At 39.7% G+C, this 23,353-nt stretch overlaps 1 protein-coding gene and 1 long non-coding RNA gene across 2 annotated transcripts in view; one reads left to right on the top strand and one right to left on the bottom strand.

Moving 5' to 3' along the window:
• The window catches only part of LOC133446531 (cilia- and flagella-associated protein 58-like), a 28,114-nt gene extending 6,509 nt beyond the window's left edge, over window positions 1-21,605 (bottom strand). Inside the window, exons 1-14 of the mRNA XM_061724575.1 lie at window positions 21,556-21,605; window positions 19,788-20,057; window positions 18,871-19,019; window positions 17,171-17,321; window positions 12,248-12,442; window positions 8,793-8,930; window positions 6,439-6,598; window positions 5,911-5,993; window positions 5,550-5,720; window positions 5,310-5,471; window positions 4,218-4,352; window positions 2,920-3,060; window positions 2,620-2,843; window positions 1,765-1,861 (exon numbers count right to left, since the gene is read on the bottom strand). Coding sequence (XP_061580559.1) covers window positions 1,765-1,861; window positions 2,620-2,843; window positions 2,920-3,060; window positions 4,218-4,352; window positions 5,310-5,471; window positions 5,550-5,720; window positions 5,911-5,993; window positions 6,439-6,598; window positions 8,793-8,930; window positions 12,248-12,442; window positions 17,171-17,321; window positions 18,871-19,019; window positions 19,788-20,057; window positions 21,556-21,561 — 2,082 coding nt within the window. The 5' untranslated portion in view covers window positions 21,562-21,605. The remainder of the gene's footprint in view (window positions 1-1,764; window positions 1,862-2,619; window positions 2,844-2,919; window positions 3,061-4,217; window positions 4,353-5,309; window positions 5,472-5,549; window positions 5,721-5,910; window positions 5,994-6,438; window positions 6,599-8,792; window positions 8,931-12,247; window positions 12,443-17,170; window positions 17,322-18,870; window positions 19,020-19,787; window positions 20,058-21,555) is intronic.
• On the top strand, window positions 15,570-16,428 carry LOC133446533 (uncharacterized). The gene is made up of 3 exons (XR_009782845.1): window positions 15,570-15,665; window positions 15,764-15,882; window positions 16,008-16,428. It is a non-coding gene; the product is annotated as an uncharacterized LOC133446533 (long non-coding RNA).
• Window positions 21,606-23,353: the final 1,748 nt, after the last annotated feature.

Here is a 23,353-nt window from a genome sequence, read left to right as displayed (position 1 = left end):
AGCACCCCCTCACTGCTTTCATGGGATTCAAGAGGGTAAGTTGGACCATGGTTCTTCTGATCATCAGCCCTAAATGAACTGATCATGAATAGATCAGTTCATGAATTAAGACAGTGGCCATCAACCATTGGTCCTCAAGATCTACTCTCCTGCATGTTTTAGATGCTACCCTGCTTCAGCACAAGTAGCTATGCCATCAACAGCGTTGTCCAGACCTTGATGACCTTGATGACGAGCTAATAAGGACCGTTAATTAGAATCAAGTGTGTTGAAGAAACATCTTATATATATATATATATATATATATATATATATATATATATATATATATATATATATATAAGCAGATAATTTTAGAATGAGACTCTGAGCTTTTAGTCATATGTATGAAAGAGGACAAGGATTGGGAAACACTGATCTAAAACATGCAGGACTGTGAGACTCAAGGTCTAGGGTTGCCTGTTTTTAGATGGTTCCCTCCTTCAAACACACCATGATACAAATGACTGTGTCATTAACAGACTTGTGCAAACCTCAATGATGAGCTGATGATGACCTTTAATCTTATTGATGAAAGGCAATATCAAAAGCGTGCAAAAACTGCACCCCTCGATGACTGACTTTGGGCACCCCTGATCTAAAACTTTTTAGGCAAGTGGGTCCCGAGGACCAAATAAAAAAAAGGACATTTGTCTAACAGATAATGTTTGGCTAAAACTGGGCAATGTGCCAGGAAATGATCCCAAACACAGCAGCAAATCTACATCAGAGTGATGAGAAATATAAGAATGAAGGTTTTGGAATGGCCTGGTGAATGTCGAGACCTAAACCTAGTCAAGATGCGAATTTTGTATTGCTCACTTATTTTGCCTTATTTTAGTTATTGTGTCGAAGTTTGGGGGAATACATACACAACAAATATCAAGCCTTTGTTTATTTTACAGAAGAGAGCAGTAAGGATCATACATAAAAAGGAGGCAAGAGAACACACCAATGGACTTTTTATCAATGCAGGATTAATTAAACTTAAAGATATTATTGAGTTACAGACTTTATTGGTTATGTTCAAGGCAAAAAGCAGAATATTGCCTGAAAATATACAACGTTTTTTTGTGTATAGTTCAGAAGATAAGAACCATAGAAGGAAATTTGATTTTAAACATCCGTTTGCACGCACCACTTTAAAACAAATGTGTATTTCAGTATGTGGTGTAAAATTATGGAACTCCTTAGTATTATATAAGTAGTGATTGTTGAACAGACGGACAGACCATCTTCATATGAATTGTTTTATTTTTTTTGAGAAAGGGGCTTGGTATATAAGGCTTTCTTCTTCTTGCCCCTTTTCCATCGTGGAATGGAACATGTGTGAACTGTTTCCATGATATGGAATAAATAAAAATGAAATGAAATGAAAGATGTTGTGGTGGGAGTTTCAGAAGTGAAGAAGTGAATATCCAGAAACCTCAATGACCTGAAGTAACATTGAAAAGAAAAATGCACCAGAATTCCTCCAGAACCATGAGACACACTGATGAAGTCAACCAGGAAACATCGACTGAAGGTTCCTGCTACTGAAAAACAATTTTGTTTTTAAGTTATATGTTGTCCACCTGAAGTTGTCAAATACTAATACCAACTACTATGGGAGGATTTATTTTATGGTTTACACATAAAGATTAAGAGGGTGGATAGTAACTTATGAACATGAGAAATGTCGGACGTAGTGAGCCCCACAGGCAGTGTCCTGAAAGAAGATCTCACCTCCAGCTGCCTCCATCTGTGGATGTTGGTCTCCTCCGGGACACTGTTCCTGCTTCTCTCTCTGAGCAGCTCTTTCTCCAGCTGGAACAGCTCCTGCCTGCAGAACAGCATCTCACATTAATGTCACGTCTAAACTTTCCCATTCTTTTAATCAGGAATATGGAAAGACAGGAAAGGGTTAACAAGAACAATAAACAGCTTCTCATCTTAAGATGAAGACAATCCAACACCACTGGAATCAATTCAATTCAATTCAATTCAATTTTATTTATATAGCGTCTAATACAACAGATGTTGTCTCTAGACGCTTTCCATAGATCCAGAACATGAACATAAACATAAACATAAACCCCGAGCAATTATTATATAAACAATGGCAGGTAAAAACTCCCATAGTGGGAGAAAAACCTTAAGCCAAACAGTGGCAAGGAAAAACTCCCCTTTAGGAGGGAAGAAACCTTGAGCAGGACCAGGCTCATAAGGGGGGACCCTCCTGCCGAAGGCCAGACTGGGGGAGTCAGGGACGTCAGCAGCACACAGCAGGCAGGTGGAAGCAGCAGCGGGATGACCAGAGGTGGGGGGGGGGGGCGTCAGCAGCACACAACAGTCATGTCAAGATTTTAACGGAGTGATGTTTTTCAATACAGAAGTGCTGGTTCGTAGGAGTAAATCGTTTCCTGCTCCTTTTGCAAGCTCAAATCTAAGCAAGACAACTCTAATTACTCTGCATCTCCCTCTCTTGCTCCCCGTATCTTTGACTCATCTCATCTAATCTATATAGTGCTCTTTGCAGGTCTTTACCTCATAACACCCTCCTCCTCCTCGATTCTTCTGCTCATCCTGATGTGTAGTTACCTGAGCTCTTCGATGTTGGGTAGACTCTTGTCCAAGGTCTTCTTTTTACACTGGAGCCTCTTGACCTCCAGTTTGAGCAAGTGGATGTCCTCCAGTTTCTGTTTGTAGTGGAAATCCCCCTTGTTCAGGATGGACTGGTGGATCCTGATCTTCTCGTACAGCAATGCGCGTTCATCATTACAATGCAGCAGCTGCCTACTGAGGTTGTTGCGCTCTCTCATCACCTTCACAGAACAGCATTAATCAGACACGTATCTCTGGTGTCACCTACCTCAGTCTGTGTATGTTCTACTCCTTTACCTGCTCCAGCTGCTTCTTGTGTTGGTCCTGCTCAGCCTCGGTGTCAGATATCACCTTCTGCAGCTTTTGTTGTTCTGCTCTTTGACTGTCAACATGCTGCTTGGCTTCTTCCAGCTGCAGCTTCATAGACTGTAGTTCTTCCTGTTCCACATGGTCACACACAGATGGTGTCAGGTGTATCAGTAAATGTTTTACAGACCCTGATTTCCCCCATTGATTAAAAGATCAAACTTGCACAACAAGAGCATAGTGACTGGAGAATAAGGATTAAAATAAACATGAGTGTTTCTTTATTCACATGTTTTCACTGGAGAGATAATCCGTGTTGAGAAATAAAGAAACCCCCATTTTCAATCTGATGGCAGCAACACATCTCAAAAAAGGAGTTTCAGGATAATGTTTATCATTGTGTAGCATCTCTTCTTCTTTCAACAACAGTCCAGAAACATCTGGAACCAAGAAGACCAGTTGATGGAGCTTTAGGAGAGGAATGTTGTCCCATTCTGGTCTGATATAGGCCTGGAGCTGGTCAGCGGTCTTGGATCTTCTTTGTTGTAGTATTCCTTTGTGATGCTCCAGATGTTTCCAGTTGGGGATAGTTCTGAACTACAGATGTTTGTAGTCCAGAACGTTCACCAACTGGACTCTTCTACTGGATGCAGTATTGTCTTGCTCAGACACACAAGGCCTTCCTTGAAGAATACACATGATGCGCTAAAATGTTTATAATTCTTTCAGCATTAAAGTTTCCTTTCCAGATGCCCATTCCATAGACACTAATGCACCTCGGTACTATCAGACATGCAGGATTTTGAACCAAGTGCTTAAAACAAGCTGGATGGTCTCCTTCTGAGTCAAGAGGACATTGGTTCCATCATGTTTCTGGATCTTGTTCTCAGATGTCTTCCTCGTCGATGACGGAACTTTAACCTGCATTTGTGGATGACATTTGTGTTCTTAGACACACATTTCTGGAAGTGTTCCTGAGTCCACACACTGGCTTCCATCACTTACTTGTCCAGCCTTTCCTGCTCATGTCCAAACTTTCTACAACAGGTGGCTTCCAACATACTCAGGATGAATTGAGATTTTTCATGAAATTACCAACTGTCTCACTTTCAGCATGTTCTCAATGTTCTGTTGTGAAAAAACTGTTGTAAGATTTTAATCTGTTTTCATTCACATTTTATACAGCATCCCAACCTTTTTGGAATTAGGCTTGATAAATAATTTTTTTCAAGCTAAAACCTTTAAACTCATCGGAATGTGTCAACTAGTATGCGGTCATGTATATTCACCTTCAAGGCTTTGTTGTACTTTTCTAAGCTCTTGTGCTCCTGCTGACCTGACCTGCTGGCCAGGGCCGGCTTTTTTAGCAGAGTTACCTCGTAGTTCTTGCTCTTCATCCTTGTCTTCATATCTACTATTTCTACCTGAAGCAGAAAGAGTGCAATTGGAATGAAGGGAGGACAAAAGTGATCAGAAAAGGCTAAGAACATGTGAAAAAGTCACTCAGACCATTAATGCCTGAACAATTCTTTGCATATTTGATGATATTTCTGCTCAAAACATATTTAACAAGTATTCAGACACTTATTCTCCAACACCACCAGGTGAGGTCCACACTATAGAGGATTGTCATGGATTGACAGGCCACACCTTAAACTCCACTAAAACCAAAAGACTTTATTGTGGATTGATCATCGACCTGATGATTTGACATGGTCAGTGAACTCCTCTATCTCAACAAAGTCTCCTGAGAAGGCTAAAACAGGCTGGTCTGCCACCTCAGGAAATGAATGGTCATTATAAGCTTGCCATCAAGGTCTACACGAGTCTGTTAATGACACAGTCATTCATATTTGGGTGTGTTGATGGAGGGAAACATCTAAAACATGCAGGACAGTGGCTACCAAGGACCAGGAAAGAAGACCCCTATTCTAGTCTATAAAGATGTGACTTATCAGGTTCAGGTTATATCAGACTTTGCTGGACATGAACCTGGATGGTATGTAGATGTGCAGGGATTGGTCAGCTGCTGGTACCAGAGTTGAGAGCAACCAGGATGCTGCCCTCTGCTGGAACCAGCTCCACATGCAGATGACATTTGATCCAAATAAAAACACTTTGATTTTTAATGTTTATAATTGGAACACCTTTCCATTCAATTTATGTCACTTTTAGATTATTTTATGGAACATGTGAGCTCCTTTTACTTCATGGCAATGGTCTGCCTGCTGAGGTTCATTCAATAATTGAATATTTTCTGCTCTCTTCAATCTTCATGGCGTTTTTGAAGCACTTTGAGTTGCACTTTTAAATTTTGCGTATGACCTTTGCTGTACAAATAAACTTGCCTTGCTGAAGTACCAGATAAAAGTGGACCTTACCGTAGCCTGGAGGAGATTTTTGCTGCGCAGGTTTCTCTCAGATATAACAGACACCAGCAGGTTCTCCTGCTGTTTGAGCTTGTACTCCGCCTCAGTGACTTCCTTTTTCCTGTCAAATAACTCAATCTCTTTGGCTTCAGCATCGTTCATCTTCTGTTGGACCTGTGGAGTGTACGGCAGTTTCCCTCAGTCATACTGATACTGTTCTAGCACCACAATTCATCACTGGCACTGCATGACCTTCTGCATGAGGCCGCTGGTCTCGTTGATGTGGCTGTCTCTTTCTTTCTCCATCTGCTGGATAATCTCGCGCTGCTTTTGGGCCTCCTGCTGATAGATGCTGATCTCGTGCTCAAGAGTCTTCTTGTCGTGTTCCAGGTTCTCAGCTGACTGGACAGCTTTGATCATGTTCTGTTCACACAGAAAACCTTAATGAAGTCATATTCTACTGGCACAGACACGGGAACACAAATGAATTCATTTGCCCTTGATAGCTGCCAGCATCAATCCAGTATTTAACTGTTGGTGCCTTACAACACTGAGATTTCTGATCGTAATGTCATGAAGCGATCTCTGAAACAACTTGACCTTTACAAGATACCTTATTTAAGACATCCCTCTCACGAATCAGCTCTTCTTGGGCTTTTTTATCAGCTTCCACTTGCATCTGAGAAGATTCAAGTTCTACAGAGGGAAAAAGAGGAAGATATTTTGAATCAAGACTGAAGATCTGTTGATTTTAGAGACAAATGCTCTTTTATAACAATGAGCTGCTGTAAATACAAGTAATGCATGAAATAAATCTGTGCTGTGTGACCACAAAGAATGTGTTGACCACTCAGGAATGATTAAAAAATATATGTTTCAGTGTCAAAGGAATAAGCAGAGTTTTCTGATTTAAGCTTGTAAATGATGCTGATTAACAGATCAACCTCAAATAAGAAAAAGTTGTGAGGATGTGAAAAATGCAATTATTCCATTTTTACATTCAACAAAAAAGTTGGCACGGTACAATTTAGTGTCAGAAAGAAGTTGAAAGAAGAAAGACATAATGATGTTATTAACTATAATTTTGACTCCAACACACTGACATCACAGAAGAACATTTAGACCTAAAAAGATGCCCAACCTTTCTCGAGAGCTACTATATGAGCTTTCAGAGTCTCCCTTTGAACCTCCACATCAGCTTTCTGATCCTCGATCAGCTGGAGCTTCTTCTGGATGGCTTCCCTCATCTTTGTTTGTTTAGTGACATCCTGGAGCATGTGACTAACCTCCTCTTCTTTTATCTGCCCGAAAGGTAGGAGATGTTGGATACATTAACTTAGTGATGGTTAAAAGTAAGAGAAGTCCTGTCTGAGACTGGTGGAAAATAAACAATAACAAAAAATAGTCCATGCATTTGTGACTTAAGACACAACATTCCAGGGATCTAGCGTTTCAATGTGTAACCGAAAATACAACAAGTCCATCATTCATCAACAGCTGATAGAACCACATGAACAAGGCTTACCATGGAAACCTCTGTCAACACTACAATTGACATTCACTAATGACACTTTAAACTTTACTGTGGAGAAAGATATACGCATGTTAACTTGTGCAGAGGAGACTTCTTTGGACTCTGAGGGATTTGGGATGGAACATCACCATGGAAACAAGGCAATGAATGGTAATATTACTCCGGTCCTCTATTCACTCCATTGGCTTCCTGTCCATTTTAGAATTGATTTTAAACTTTTGATGTTTGTTTTTAAAGCCCTCAACGGCCTTGCCCCACCCTATTTATCGGAGCTTTTAACGGTGCGTGAGCAGGGCCAGAGACGTTCAATAAACGAGACAGCCCACTACGGTTCGGTTTCCTGTATCTGTGTCACGTGACTGCCACGCCCCTTTAGGAGACCGGAAGTAGGTCCTGAGTCTATTGAGTCCTATGGGAAAAGTGAACGTGAGCACAGATTATTAACAATTCCTTCGCCCCATAGTAACCTAGGTAAATATGGGACCCATTTTTCAAAAGCCACAAACCTTCTGAACATTCTGACACCAAAATGGCAATTTTCAGACCGACAGATTAGGAGAGAATGTACTTTGTTTGAGACCTGTCTCTGTCTGAGCAACACACTCTCGCGAGATTTGGCTCTCATCGTTTTCCCATCGGATAAAATTAAGTTTAAAACTAAAATAAAACTTGCTTATTTGCTTAATAATACTGTTATTTTTATTTTTTGGAAGAAAGTTGTACTGTATCTAGTGTTGTATGTTCCAAAACGATGTGGGGAGAGGGGCGGCCACGCCCACTTAGGAGACAGGAAGTGAGGTCAGAGGGGCGACCACGCCCACTTAGGAGACAGGAAGTGAGGTCAGAGGGGCGACCACGCCCACTTAGGAGACCGGAAGTGTATACCATTTCATACCATTGGCATTAACGGTAATGCGCTATCTTCTGTATAGAGGATCTTTGGCAGGGCGTTGAGATCCTGTTGGAAGTGCCCAGGTCAAAGTTCAAGCGCTGGGGTGACTGAGCCTTTTCAATTTCCGCCTCCGGGCTCTGGAACAAGCTCCCCTGCAACTTACGCACTATCTCTGACCTGGGCCTTTTTAAATCAAGGCTTAAAACCTATTTATTTAGAATGGCTTTTAATACTCAGTAGTGTGGTGACACTTTTTACTCTTTTTCTTTTATTCTATTTATTTTTTGCTCCGTCTTATTGTATGTTGTATTTCTGTATGTTTTATTCTGTAAAGCACTTTGGCTCACCTAGATGTGGCTGTAAAGGGCTATATAAATAAAGTACATACTGTATACAGTTGTACACCTTCAGACATGTTCTCAGGAAGAATGAAACAAATTAAAATCTGAAACTCTTCATCATGGATTTCATCAACCAAAGACAAACTTCAGTGCTCTGAGAAGGAATGGAAGCATTACAAAGTGGGAAAAGCTTTCCTGTCTTTTTGTGGCATGTGTTGCAGGTCTCAAATGTATAAGTGAATGTATATCATGACATTGTTTTTCCCTTACAGAACTTGATCAGAAATGTATTTCATTCAATTTAATTCAATCTATGTAGTATCTATTACAATACAAGTTGTCTCTAGGCACTTTCCTAAAATGACCCCCAAGAAATGATTAATTAAACAATTGCAGGTAACAACTCCCTTTTAAGAGGGAAGAAAACCTAATCCTGCTGAAGACCAGTCAGGTAGAGCAGGAAAAGGGCGAAAAGAAGGTGAGGATGAAGAACAGAAAGACACAGATATATTGTCAAAGGTACAAAAGACAAAATATATTAGAATTAACTATCTGTTAATGGAATAACTAAGAGTTTTATGTCAATATGACTGATACATGGTTAGTTGGTGTACTACAGAGACGACTATATGAACAGGTGTAGACAACGGACACTGAGGTGTTCAGAGGGTGGGACTGCAGGTCAGTATGCAGCTCTAGAAGCTCTGTCTCAGAGGACAGCTGTGTACCTTCAGCTGGTTTGCCATCTGTTGGTTCTGCAGAAGGAAGTGTTGTTTGTCTGACGAGAGCTGCTCATACTGCTGCTGCAGCCCATTCTTCTTCAGCTGGATCTGCTCCAGCACCTTGGTGGACCGCTCATGTAAAACCTGCCACATGGATGGATGGGGTAAGATGAAGGCGTAGGAATATTTTATTAATAAATTCATCAGTACACTTATTTAAACCACATAAATACATACATATTATGATGCTGACAACCAAACTATCCCCAATGAAACAATGCACTGTGAGTTTTTTACTTCTCCAGATGTGTAATTTAATTTTGTTTTTGTTCATACCTTTAGGATGTGAAGTTCTCATACATATTTATTTATCCAAAAAACAGGGATGAACACTACCAGACTGTGTAAGTCGGTTATACTAACGTACAGTTTAAGGACGAATAAAACACCACTTCTTGAAAAAGCATTACAGTACACGGCACCACCAGACACCATATAATTTTTAGCCTTTTAAGTCTAGTTGTCAAATTTTTAACTCAAAAAGCGATTTAGGGATTTAATAGTAAGTCAAAAGACTCAACTGCTTTGTTGTACTGGGACTCTAGATTATTTTATGGACAGCAAGAAAGAGGACTGTATATATGGTTTGTGTATGGGGTTGGTGATTTGTATTTAAGATTTAATAGATATGTATTGGAGATTTGTGTGGATTTGTTTCCAATGCACTGAACAACGTTAAGCTAAGACTGTTGAGTACTTTCTCTTGTTTGTTGCCCTAAATAAATAACAAGCAGTGATAGTTTATTGCTTTTGCGTGCACTTTCTAAGCAGGAGAGCAAAGGAAGCTACTTGCAACTTTTTAAAAGACAAACAAACAAAAAATATTTTAAAAAAGAGACTTCCATTCTTTAAAAGTCTCTCCCAAATTACCTAATAAACAAAATAATTTTCCACAGAAACAACTCCAATAGTTTGAAGCTATGAAAGATAAAACTAATGAAACAAACATTGTTCCTTAATTGTTCCTTCCAGACTTAACTGCGATTGCTGCTACAGGAGTGAGTTTCTCTGCTTGTCAGATGCTTAACTGATACTTATCTGCTCTCTGCTTCCAAAGAACTGCATCAATACATAAATACTTATGCCAAAATGGGCAAATGTTAAAGGCAGAGGCCATGGACTCTCCTCCTTCTGTCTATTGACAATAGCTTCCAGAAATTCAAGGAAGGCCTTGTATATTTGAGCAAGACAATGGTGTACCGAATATTGCATCCATCACAACAATATAGCTTCTCAGGAGTCGTGTCCAGAGGGGTATTCCAGGAAGCGGGTTTAGTGAAAATCCTGAATTTGTTAAGCCTGAGATGAGGGAAATCCAGAGTTTTCAGTTCCAGAAAGCGAGTTAACTCAAACTCTGAGCCAGTTACTATGGCAACTGAGCCTCTGAACCTAACCTGCTCGGTAGCAGGTTTACTTCAATAAAGCCTGAGTTTCTCTCCGTCTCCTCCCTCAGTGGCGTCAATTCAGCCAATGGGGCAAGCGGCAGAGAGCAGAAAAAGCATAACTAACAAACGCAACGTATTTTATTCACTATGTGAGTGCAACAATATCACTGGGACATCCGAGTTTAACTTCAAACAGTTAAAATCCAAATGCAAAAAGGATAGGGAGGGAGCAGAAGACAGAAAGAGAGAGAGAGAGAGTAAAAAAAAAGTCAAATATTTCCCTTAAACAGATTTATAAGAGGGTAGGGTGATTTGATATCTTACCTTAAAGTGAACTTGCATAATTAATCCATCAGTGACTAACAGCCTCGTTAATATCTTCTGCTGCTGGGGCAACATTAGACCGATCACTTGCCTTCTTTTTTTTTTAAATTGTGTGGTTGTCTGCTTCCTTTTCATTTTTGTAAGTTAGTAACACTGCAGAGCGCGCTGAAAACGAGATTGATAGCGACCGACCACCGGGGGGGGGATAAAAGATAATACAGTGAAATCACTCGTGTTTTTCTGATATGCATTTGTAGTTATTTTATATGTATTAAGTTATAGAATAAATCAATACAAATATACACAGAGTAATTCCATAAATGCATAAAAAAATATTAAAAAAACATTTTCCCCTGAAGCCAAGGTGTGGCGGCTGCCCCTGATTTATTTATTTATTTATTTAGATAAATGACAATAAAATGTCATTCAATACCATTCCACCACTGCTTTCATCTGTAATATTATAAGAGAGTGTGCTTTCTCAATCCTGTTCCTCATGGGCCACTGTCCTGCATGTTTTAGATGCTACCCTGCTTCAGCGCACCGTGATAAAAGTACCTGTGTCATCAACAGAGTTGTGCAGACCTTGGTGACAAGCTAATTAGGACCTTTAATTAGAATCAGGTGTGTTGATGCAGGGAAACATCTAAAACATGCAGGACAGGGGCCCACGAGGACCAGGATTGAGAAACACTTAAATGTTAAATGAATACTGCATTCAAACTTACACATTGACTGCACCAACTTTCCCCCACGGCATTTCTATCCTCGTGTTTCGTGTTTTTTTTCTGAAAATATGCTCTCATACTCGCCATACGCACGTATTGACACTTCTAACTCCAGTGGCGTGAAGTATGTGGATCTTCAGATGCAAACTAATGTTTCCTCAAAGGGATTTTGTAAATTGAAATGTTAAATAAAGTTTAAAAAGAAAAAAGAAAAAGTATGTCGCTCTTTTGTTGTCGCCGGTTGCCATGGTGAATCCTTGTTTCAGGGCTCTATTGATGATGGCTTTTTAACTAGAGCTTAACAAACTCAGAGTTGATTGAACTAACTCAAATCCGCTGTTCTGGAACCGAAAACTCCGACTTTCCTATCTCAGGATAAGTCAACTCAGAGTTCAGGTTTAAACTCGGAATTTGTTGAACCTGCTTCCTGGAATAGCCCTCTGGTCCTGAACTGGTCTGTCTTCAGTCAAGGCCAACAAAAGATCTGGAGCATCACGACACCAGAAATCCCGTAATGCAGATCAAGGACTGTTGGCCAGCTAGAATACTGCTTCAGACAAGAACGGGACAACAGTCCTCTCCTAAAACTCCAGCGGCTGGTCTCCTCACTTACCAGACATTTACAGACAGCTGTTAGAAGAGATGCTACACAACAATAAACATCACCCTGTTCCAACTGTTTACAGATGTGTACCCCCCATCCATTTTAATTTGAGCTAATATTTTCTATGAAATGGCAAAATGTCTCAGGTTTAACGACTGATATGTTGTCTATGTTCTCCTGGGGAAAAAAGGAGTGCAGGCATTGTATTCATCGCATTCTATTTTATTAATATTTTAAAAAGCATCTCAAATGTTTTAGAATTGGGGTTGTACTATGATTAAAAAAAACTAAATTAAAGGGGGGTACTGACTTTTACATGGCTCTAATAATGAGAATGCATTATCCCGATGTGCTGCTCACCCTCAGGTCTTTCAGCTGCCTTTCCAGTCTCTGCTGCTCCTCCCTGCTCTGCTGGCCCTGCAGATTCAGAGCTTTGACTTCCCTCATCTTGGCCTCCACGCCAGCATGCAGCTGCTTAACCTCCTTGTCCAGCGTCTCCTTCAATCTTGTTTCTCTGAAAATCTCATTCTGTTGCACCAGAAGGTCCTGCTGGAGCTGGAACCAGACAAACAGAAGCATCCGACCCACATCAGAGCTGGTTTTATCTGGTCATGCTACTTGGCTTTACTGTATATGGCTTATACACTTACACAGCACGAAAAGATGAGTTTATGGGAATATGCTGACATAGCATTTAACCGGTAATGTTCGTGTTTGCTGGGTGTATGTAGATGTTATTGGGAATTTACTGGTGAAAGAAGTTTACTGTGAAATACGGCCATTTCTGGGCTGTAATCGGGAGTTTACTGACCCCACTTTTTTGCCACGGGTAGAGGAACAGCAGGGGACCTTTAGGCCTTTGTTCAAAAAATGCAGCCATCGAGAGCCATCAAACGGCCATCAACACTTCTGTGAGTTACCATTCAAACTCCCCCAACCTGTTTATGCCCAATTGGCCCACATGAATAGCAAATGGAGATAGGGCCTATCACTGGAATGTGTAGACCATCATGAACAGATCACAAACTTGACCTCATTTACTTCAGTGTTCTTTCTACAAAAACACTTTTGCAACACAATCACATTTTTACCAGAAAGCTACATTTGCTGTTCAGGGACACCACACAAAGTCTGACTGCTTAGTTTGAGCAGGCTATGTTTAGTTCATTGTTCAACTAAATGTTGTTTTTTGTTATTGGGAATTTACTGGTGAAAGAAGTTTACTGTGAAATACGACCATTTCTGAGCTGTAATCGGGAGTTTACTGACCCCACTTTTTACTGTTACAGTCCTGACAGACCAATCACAGCGCATGTTATTGCGGGGGCGTGGCTAAGAATTGATTCAGCAATGTGATTGGTTCCTGTCTCACAGCGTTGAGAGTTGCGGGGGTCTTTAAAGTTTGTCCTAGTCAGTTACTGTTTGTTTTGCTCCCGCCCGGTAGAACTTTTTTTGCTTTTGAGGAGATACTGCTGCGTTGTTGTAAAACATGTCGCATAAACGGTCCTTGTGCTTTTATCCAAATCAACCTGAAGCAGATGTTACTCCGACCAGACCTGCAGTAGAGCGACAAGGACGGTCAACTCCATCTTCTTCCCCATGAGAAAGTCCCGGTTCAGGTGTATCTGTTGTTGTTAATGCTTTAAATTCTTTGTCGCGACAAATATCGAAATTCGAAGAAAAAGTAGACAGCAGATTTGAAAAGATAGAGCGCAGACTACAAGACATGGACGGCAGATTTGAGCTACTGGACGAGGAAGTGAAGAACTTAAGCTCTGATCGTGTTGAAACTTTCAGCTCCGATTCCACACCCGCAAAACGGATTAAAAGAGCAAAGAACACACGTGTTGCTGTAAGTAAGTTTGCTTATGACTAAGGACTGTGCACAATTCCTTTTACATTTAACTGCATGTCCACATGAGGTAATAATGCTTAAATAATTTTAGAATCACACTAACTTTGTATTATTAATCTATACAGGAGGCTGTAAGACGTTTACACAATTCTGAAAACAACGCTATGAAGCTGGATCCAAAACAAAGGTAAATATATGTTTTTTGTTTGTAATCACTGTAATTTACCACAGCAAAATAAAAAATAAATGAATAAACGGCATTAGGAAAGAAATTGTTGAAAAACCAAACTGATTTAGTAGTGATGGGTCGGACCATAGACATATATAAACTTTATATATGTCTATGGACTTTATTAAAGGCTAGATGACTCGTCCGCGCTGCTGCCAATGCAGAGCGACGTCGTCACACGGCGGCCATCTTGCCACAGGAGAGCTCGCTCACTCTAACATTGTGTTTAATGGTGCATGTACTGCTTAAACCAGTGATTCTTAACCATAGGGCCGCGGCCCACACTTGGGCCGCGAGCGCCATCTAGTGGGCCGTGAAAGAAATTCAGTTTTGTACGTGTGGGCCGCGGGGGCCGCGGGACTGCAAAGCAACTCCCGACCAAATGAGGAGAAGAAGACCCTCAGCTAGCTGTACGTGTAATAGTAAGAGAAATGGTGTGTATTTATAGAGAAAGTCCTTCATTTTGCACAGAGTACGTTTAGATCCGCCAGGATCAGGGATCGATTACTTGGGTCTGCGCCCAGAGCGAGCGAGCGCGGCATGATCATTTATCCCGGCGCGTCCCCGCGGCCGGGGAGGTCGGTGCCGCTCGGGCTCACCAATGAGCACCTTCACATGTGCATGAGATTCTGACACCATCCAGACCAGATTTAAAGTCCTGTCAGGAGAAATTAGAGCTCAGTTCTCTCACTGAACGACAGAAAGTGGGGACATAAGATTAAGGGGAAGAAATAAAAACTGCAAAACTGTTCAATTGTTAAGATGTGTTTATATTCATTTATTATAAAAATGTGTTGAGACAATTAACAAAGAAAAGGGGAAATTCAAACTGCTGGTAAAGAAATAAAATAAGATAGCATTTGGAAAATAAAATAAAATCTATTTTATTTTTAAGAGAAAAAAATATGTGTAATTGAAGTTACACATGTTAATGGGCAAATATGTACTTTTTTAATATAACAGTCAGATGCAGATGTTGATACAACTATGAGGCTACTTGAATGTATATGTACATATATATATATATATATATATATATATATATATATATATATATATACATATATATATATATATATATATATATATATATATATATATATATATATTATGATGTTTTGGACCTTCGCTTGAGTAAATTTTCTCTAAAATGGACCTCTTAAAGTTGAATACCCCTGCTATACAGTGTTAATATTTAACGGGCCCCGGGCCACTCTGTACTGAAAAAATTGGGCCCCAAGGTCAGAAAGGTTAAGAACCCCTGGCTTAAACAACCTTAACTTGCTCAATTCTCAACAGATTTTCAAACAGTTTGGTTTTTTATCAACGTCAGAGATGTAGTTATGACACTGCATACTTGTGAATAATTATAAACATTGAAAAACGTACTTTTATATGAAAATAACCAGAAACAGATAGCTATGACATGGTATTTATATTAAATCAATATTTCTATAGTATTCTTAGTAACGTGTCACGTGTGCTCAGTGTAGTCACGTGTGATCTAGATCTATTTTCTCCACAAAAAAATAATTAAAAAGGTTGCTTTGGGGTTTGAGTTTGTTTTTAATCAACTAACATGGCTCCTCTCTTTCCCAACAGTATCAATTCTCCACATAACCTTGCAGTTACGACATACATGTTGGAGCAGGTCGGCATTGCTTTTCCTGACACAGACAGCGACGTGATAACAGGTAAAAAGAAAGGCACATCCATCCTTGTTCTTTTAGAATTGCTTTGAATAGATATTGAAACTAATTAAATTCTAATTGTATTTTTGCTTGTGCTTTAGCTGCTTGCAAGACTTATTTTGAGTCTTTGAAAAGGAGCCATCGTCTCGATCAGCCAGAAAATGCTCCCCAGAAAAAGAAATTAAACAATGCAATGAAGACTAGACAACGGAAAACAAGGGTAAGTTACAGCAATATTTGGGTTAGTGAGTTACAGTATATGGAACTGAGATGTTTTTAATTTAGTGTTAATTGAATATTGGTAAAAAATTATACACATTTTAATTGCTACTCTATATTTTGCAGTTGCTGGCCTCCAGGGCTAGATGTGTACAGACTCCCGCTGAAATGTGACCTGATGACCTGATGTCAGAAGAAGAAGATGGCGTCGTAGATGGACGGGCGGTGTGGATAGTTTCACCTCCACCCCAAAGACACGAGGCTTCTGCTTTGTGCCAGGTGCTTCAGCAGAGGAAAGACAAGCAGAGTTCAGCCCTATACCTACATGTGCAGCGACAGTCACTGGGGCAGAGCGGTGCCACGCAACGGGCGGCGCCACTGGGAGACAATGGCTCGTTTTTAGCTCTGTTAAACTCTTAAGTTGACCTGTTTGGTAGAGGAGCAGGGGCCATTCAGATCAAACTGTAAAAAAAAAAAACTGCAAGAGAGAGAAGTGCTCACTGACTGGACTAAGTTTTGATCTCTTTGTCGGAGATTTGCTTTTAAAAGTGCCTTTTTTGTTTTTTTTCATGTGGACACACACTGAACTTTTTGGAATACTGTGTTTTAATTTTCTGCAATAAATACATTTACTTGTACTGAGGTGGTTGCTTATTTGATTTCTGAAATGTGCATGTATTTGTAGCCTGGTAAACTGCAGGTAGCTTGCAGTAATCCTCTCGGGTGCAATTTTCTTTTGCACCAGTAGAGGTTGCTGTGCTTGGGGGGGTTGGGGGGATGGGGCTTGGGGGGGGTTGGGGAGTGAGGGTAGGGGGGGTGGGGGTTGGGGGAGGTTGGGGGGGGGGGGGGGGGGGGGGGTGAGGCTTGGGGGGGTGAAGTTCCCCCCCCCCCCGCCCCCCTCAAGTCTGGAATGTCACACCTTTGTGTGACAATAGCCAGCATGGCACCCTGCTGAGCTGGCTACTCCAAACACAGCAGGAGGTCCCAGTACAATACGGGTGTTTCCGGACCGGAGAAATTTTTAGTTTTCGGCTGGTTTACCTTAAATAAATTCCCGTGCTAGCACCTGAAATACCGGGGGTATACACAGCCGTAAACCCTGTTTTTTTTGCTGTGTTATATGGCCATCTATAATCAAGTACTCATTGATCTCTGGATCTGACAATTAAATCACTAAAATTAAAAGTCTCACAGGACAGTGAAGGGCACAGTTTGAGTCAACCATTGTGTTAACTCCAACCACCTTGGGATATCACATAACCAGCTTTACAGCGGAACATCATATTCACCTGAGAAATTTTATGAACAGCTGTGTCTCTTTTGGTCTCTATCTGCTGCAGGGCTGCAGAGGATTTATTTAGTTTTTCTCTGAGATCCTCTGAGGTTTTCATCAGCTGATCCCTCTTCTCTGTCAACTCCTCAATCTTTTTAAGTAGATCTCTGAGGATAAAGCATATTACAGTTGTAACCCATCCTCTTAGTTCATAATAGAAACTAGAATGAAACACATCAGGGATGGTACTGAAAATTATAAGACAATGATCAGCCTAGTTTAATTTGCATCAATTTCTTCATTTGACATCTACAACAGTCTAAAAAAAGTTGGTATGGAGCAATTTAGAGCTTGCGAGATGGTGAAAGAAAACTAATTATGTTATTTTATACAGATGATGTCAGCAAGTGATTTTAAACATGAGTTAATCGAAAAGCAATATCAACAAAGCAATGAGTCCTTGGGAAGAGACAATCCTTGAAATGTTTTAAATTATGCTCCTCCAAGAAAAACTGGAGGGACAAGTATATTCATGCTCCTACAGGGTAGAATACGATTAAACCATTCCAGAAATCTAGAGGAATTTCAATGTGTAAACGACAAGAGAACAAGTTGGACATCTGAGATCTCTGATCCCTAACATTGAATCAATGTTGAACCACATGGACAGGGGTTTCTGTGGAAACATTTGGTAACACTACAATAAATAGTTAAATTCACAAACTTAAAACTTTACTTTACAAAAAAGAATCGTATATGTGGCTGCCATAACTCCATATAAGTCAACAAATTGAAAATATTGTCATTAAAAGCAAAGAGAGGAGATTTCATGGAATCTGCTTCCAGCACTTGTCCCTTTTATCATAAATATCAAGATATTGATCCCGTTCTATGGAAACAGAGGCCATGACTCCTCCCCCTCCTTTTGTATCTACTCAGTAGTTGATATGTTTATATGACATCTACTTTGATTCATGATGTTTTGGTCCCAAACAAAGTGCACTCCCTCTCATTCAATACTAGACCAGAGGCTGATTTAACTTCTGTATATTCCTTCAAGATGAGTTTGTAGTAAAAGTGGGACAAAATAACACTGAAACTCTTCAAATCTTGCAGAGAAAGAAAGTATTTTACAAGAGTCATGTTTTAAAGGCTCTTGGTGCATAAACTATCTCCAGAGGTGGTTAATTCCCGATGCACCTTTCCGTTTACTGGTGTGTTTAAAAAAGCAAACGTTGCCTATCTCTGCCTTACCAACCATTGCTCAGCTGCTGAAGTCCCTGGCGCTAAAAGACCCACCTCCACCCCCACATCCACGTAGACATCCTAACTCTGGGATCAGGACTTTAGTGTGTTAGAGCCAGTAGTCATAGCTGCAGCTACAGGACAAGACTAAAGCAGCTCATCTTAAATGTTGCTTCATCCTTGATATGCTGCTATAGACCTACATCGCAGAGGGACACCGACACAGCTGAGAAAATGACCAAAGCAATTATGTTGCAGGTGTGAAATGTGAAAGTGGAAGTAGATTAATAAATAAAATTAAGCTGTCAAGAAAAAAAGTGTTTTGGGTTCAAAGTGCATGGGAAGAAATAAATATGAAAGAAAATATTTAAAAATATTTAAAAATATTTTCACTTTCCATAATGTTCCAAGATTTCTGAATCTCTTTCCACCATGAGAAGTGAGGACATGAAGAAGGGAAAACGGTCTCACCTCTGTCCTTGGTTAGAAGAAAAGGCAGTATGAAGATCACTTTTTTGGGTGAGATTTGAAACATCTTCTTTTATATTCCTGATGATTTCACTGTCCTTCCTCTCTTTATCATGAGCAGCATCAACCATCTGCAAAGCTTTATCCAGCTCCTAAATCATAAGAAAAAAAAATATTACTTGCAAAACGTAAATCAGTTCATAACATATGAAGTGTGCCATCCTAAATCCGTGTTTATATCTGTTCTTTAATTTTGTACAGGTCCTGGACAAGTTCTCATGTTGACCTAATAAAACAAACAAAAAAAGAAGACTTTAAGTATAGTCAAAGATCCTCTATACAGAAGATACCGCATTACCGTTACTGCCAATGGTATGAAATGATATACACTTCCTGTCTCCTAAGTGGGCGTGGTCGCCCCTCTGACTTCACTTCCTGTCTCCTAAGTGGGCGTGGTCGCCCCTCTGACTTCACTTCCTGTCTCCTAAGTGGGCGTGGTCACCCCTCTCCCCACATCGTTTTGGAACATACAACACTAGATACAGTACAACTTTCTTCCAAAAAGACTTAAATAATGAAAAATAACAGTATTATTAAGCAAAGAAGCATTTTTTATTTTAGTTTTAAACTTCATTTTATCCGATGGGAAAACAATGAGAGCCAAATCTCGCAAGAGTGTGTTGCTCAGACAGAGACAGGTCTCAAACAAAGTAAATTTTCTCCTCATCTGTCGGTCTGAAAATTGCCATTTTGGTGTCAGAATGTTCAGAATGTTTGTGGCTTTTGAAAAATGGGTCCCATATTTACTTAGGTTACTATGGGGCGAAGGAATTGGTAATAATCTGTGTTCACGTTCTCTTTTCCCGTTTTCTCGTTTATTGAACGTCTCTGGTATAGTATGTGGTGCAAATGCAGCATACAATCTTCAGTGATGTTATTGTTGCCTCGTCTCCCTCAGACAGTTTCAGAGCAGCTGCCACTTTAGTCGACGAAGACACAATCTCCGCTTTGAGCTCCCTGCATTTGGACATCAACCTCTTTTCATTTTCTCGAGACTTTTTCAGGGGAAGGATGAGTTTCTCATACTCCACCCGGATCTTGTCCATACTCTTGTCCGCATCGAGCTCTCTGAGGACCATCTGAAACTCCTCCAGGGACTCCGAAGAGTCCTCTCCAGAGAGTCTCAGTTCCTGTAAGCAGAGCATAAAAATATTTGTAGAGAATAGACAAAACGCCTATGTGAAATAAAAAGAGGCGTCTTATTTATCGCTTAAAGCAGGGGTGTCTAAAGTCGGTCCTCGAGGACCGCAGTCCTGCATGTTTTAGATGTTTTTGATTTGATTTCATTTGATTTATTTAATTTTTGTACATGTAAAAAAAAGAAACAACACTTCATGAGAAGTTCAAGAAAACAACAACAAAACAAAACAAAGAATTTCATCCTTTAAAACTTGCTAACTTGATTTACATGTGCCAAAAAGGAGTAGGAAGAAGTGTAAACTTATTTAGTCCTACCCCCATTCACTGATCATTTAACCTGATGTTTCCCTCCTTCAATACACCATGATACAAATGACATGTCATTATTAGACTTTTGTAGGCCTTCATAATGAGCTAACATTCACGTTTTATTACAATATGGTGTGTGGATACAAGGCAGTATCTAAAATGGGGAAGACAGTGGCCTTGAAGACAGCCGATGGACACCCCTGACTGTTTTTTAAAACTGTCCACAAATACATGTGTACATTCAGAGAGAGAGATTCCATGACTATATTAATATAAGATTGAAGAAACGCTCAAATTCAATACAAATGGATAGTTTTTAATTTGCCACTGTTCTTTACACCAGTGTTTCCCAATCCTGGTCCTCAGGGAACACTGTCCTGCATGTCAAATGTAGACGCTACCCTGCTTCAGCACACCTGATTCAAATTAACAGTCATCATCACCAGCTTTTCATCAAGGTCTGTACAACTCACACACACACACACACACACACACACAATAACCGTCACCGTTCCAGGATAAATGTTTTTCTTTAATTTTTTTTGTTTACTTTTCGAGCAGAATTCAGGCGGCTCTTTTGGTTTTGTTATTTTTTTAATTTTTTACTATTATTATACATCACCAAGACAAATTATGTATTATAGCATGAATATTGTGAAGACACAATGGCCACTACAGTGTTTACCTTTGTTATAGAATAAATAAAACAGTGTTTTTGATTTAGTCATATTTGTTGTTTTTGAAAAAACTTGGTCGATGGGAGGGAGATATTCCTCGTGCAAAAAAAATAAATAAATAAAAAAAATTAAACGAATACAAACACTAAGCAGAGTAAAACCGTGAGAGCCCTGATTGAGGTCAGGTGTGTTGACGCAAGGCAGCATTTAAATAATGCAGGACTTGAGAAACTCTGAGTTTTAGCAACCTGAAAAAAACAGTTTCCAGCGGTTGACTATCAGCACATTTATTTTGTTTGGGTTCTGTCTGTATCACTGACCACTACACATTAAAATGTAAAATAAATTACGTTTCAACCTACTCAAATGATCAATAGGTCTTTCTTTGTTCTTGACGTTTAACTTAAAATGGTTGAAAATGCATTATGGAATTCTCACGGATTCTAATAGATATTCTATATGATTGTATTGCGATATCAAAGTATCTAAGAGCCAAACTTACCTCCATTAAGTTAATTAAATCGTCTTTAAATCATCCGAAGTCCTCACAACTTTACCGACTTGAACGGTTGCGAAGCTCTTGTTGCCTAGTAACCGCCGATCCCGCTGGATCTCGCGACAAGACTCAAAGCGTTGCCCTGCCTAAAGACAAACAAAATTTGTGATTTAATTATTAAATGAATTATGTCTCAGTTGAGACTAAAACTGGTTCACAGACTTTTTGAGATCAGTGTATTTAGGTTTCACATGAAGAAAGCTTTTTCTTTCTTAAATTTGCGTACAACATTGAAGTTGGCCATATGTTCAACATTTAAAGAGTCTAGTTTAAAAACACACACACACACACACACACACACACACACACACACACACACACACACACACACACACACACACAAAACGCTTTTGCATTTATTTGTTATAGGGGGACAATGTCGAACATTTTAAAAATGTAAAGGAAAGGACCCTACACAGCATTTGACAGTTTCATCTGAAACTGAACACAAACGGTTCTGGAGCTGCTGATGAGTTCAGCATCAGTAGTTCTAGCAGGTTCAAAAAGAGCCACCTTCATGTTCCTACAATTCTTTGTTTTAGACCCTCAATGCACTGTATTTATTGTTTTAATTTCATCCATTTTATTCTTTTTATATGTTGTGTGTCTCTTTAATTTTTGTCTGCTTTTAAACTCTTATCATAGTACACACAATGATTCTTTTTTACTAAAATAAATCAATCACATCCTTCTATAAATACATTCAAAGAAAATCTAAAATAATTAAAAAACGATAACCATCAGAACTATCAGATTTTCTAAAATGTTATTCTTAAAAGAAATTTAAATATTAAGTTCTTCTTAAATGTACCCAAATGGAGAAATTCGTTGGTATCCTTCCATTAAAGAAAGAAAAACCCACAATGGTCACTTAAATAACTGGAAACTGAAAAAAGTAATGATAGAAAATTTACTGAACATTGATTAATTATAAATAAATTTTTTTTAAAAATCAGGCGCTGGTTTAAAATTGCTGTTCAACTGAATTTTTTGAACAAATTAATCAAACTGACCTGGACAGCGTAGCTGTTATTCCTTGAAAAGATGTAAAATACTGTGACCACAGTGAACATTTCAGGCGTTTTCAAGTCAGTCGGAATGTTTAAATGAAGGTGTCCAAAGTCGGTCCTTGAGGGCCTGTATTAGATGTGTCCCTGCATCAACACACCTGATTCCTATTCATGGTCCTCATCTGTGTGTCACCATGTATGTACAAGTCTGTTAATGACGGCCATTTATTTCAGGGTGTGTTGAAGAAAGGAAACATCTAAAACCTGCAGGATACCAGCCTTCGAGGACCAACTTTGGACACTTCTGATGTAAAGGGTTAAAAGTGGTCCCACTGCTGTTGGGTATCATTGTGTTCACCTCTCTGAACATGGACCAGAGACAGTAAAGGAAACAGTTGTCTGAGGAAATCAGAAAGAACATTCTAGACCAGCGTGTTAAAGGTGAAGGCTAGAACACCATCTCCAAGCAGCTGGTGGCTCCTGTGACTACAGTTGGACATTTCATTCAGAAGTTTAGACTCCACTGGACTGTAGACAACCTCCCTGGACATGGACACAAGAGGACAACTGATGACAAACTGAAGAGGAGAATGGAAACAAAAGAGCTAAGAACAACTTCCAAGAGATTCAAGGTGAATTCCAAGGTCGAGGTTCATCAGTGTCAGATCAGATCATCTATCACTGTTAGAACCAAAGTGGATGATTGGGTACAGACCCTGCAGAATTCGGCTGCT

The sequence above is a fragment of the Cololabis saira genome, chromosome 6 (genome assembly GCF_033807715.1).
Source record: "Cololabis saira isolate AMF1-May2022 chromosome 6, fColSai1.1, whole genome shotgun sequence".
NCBI classification, from domain to species: domain Eukaryota; kingdom Metazoa; phylum Chordata; class Actinopteri; order Beloniformes; family Belonidae; genus Cololabis; species Cololabis saira.
Note: the sequence above shows the minus strand (reverse complement) of the source record. Positions and strands in the feature narration are given on the sequence as shown.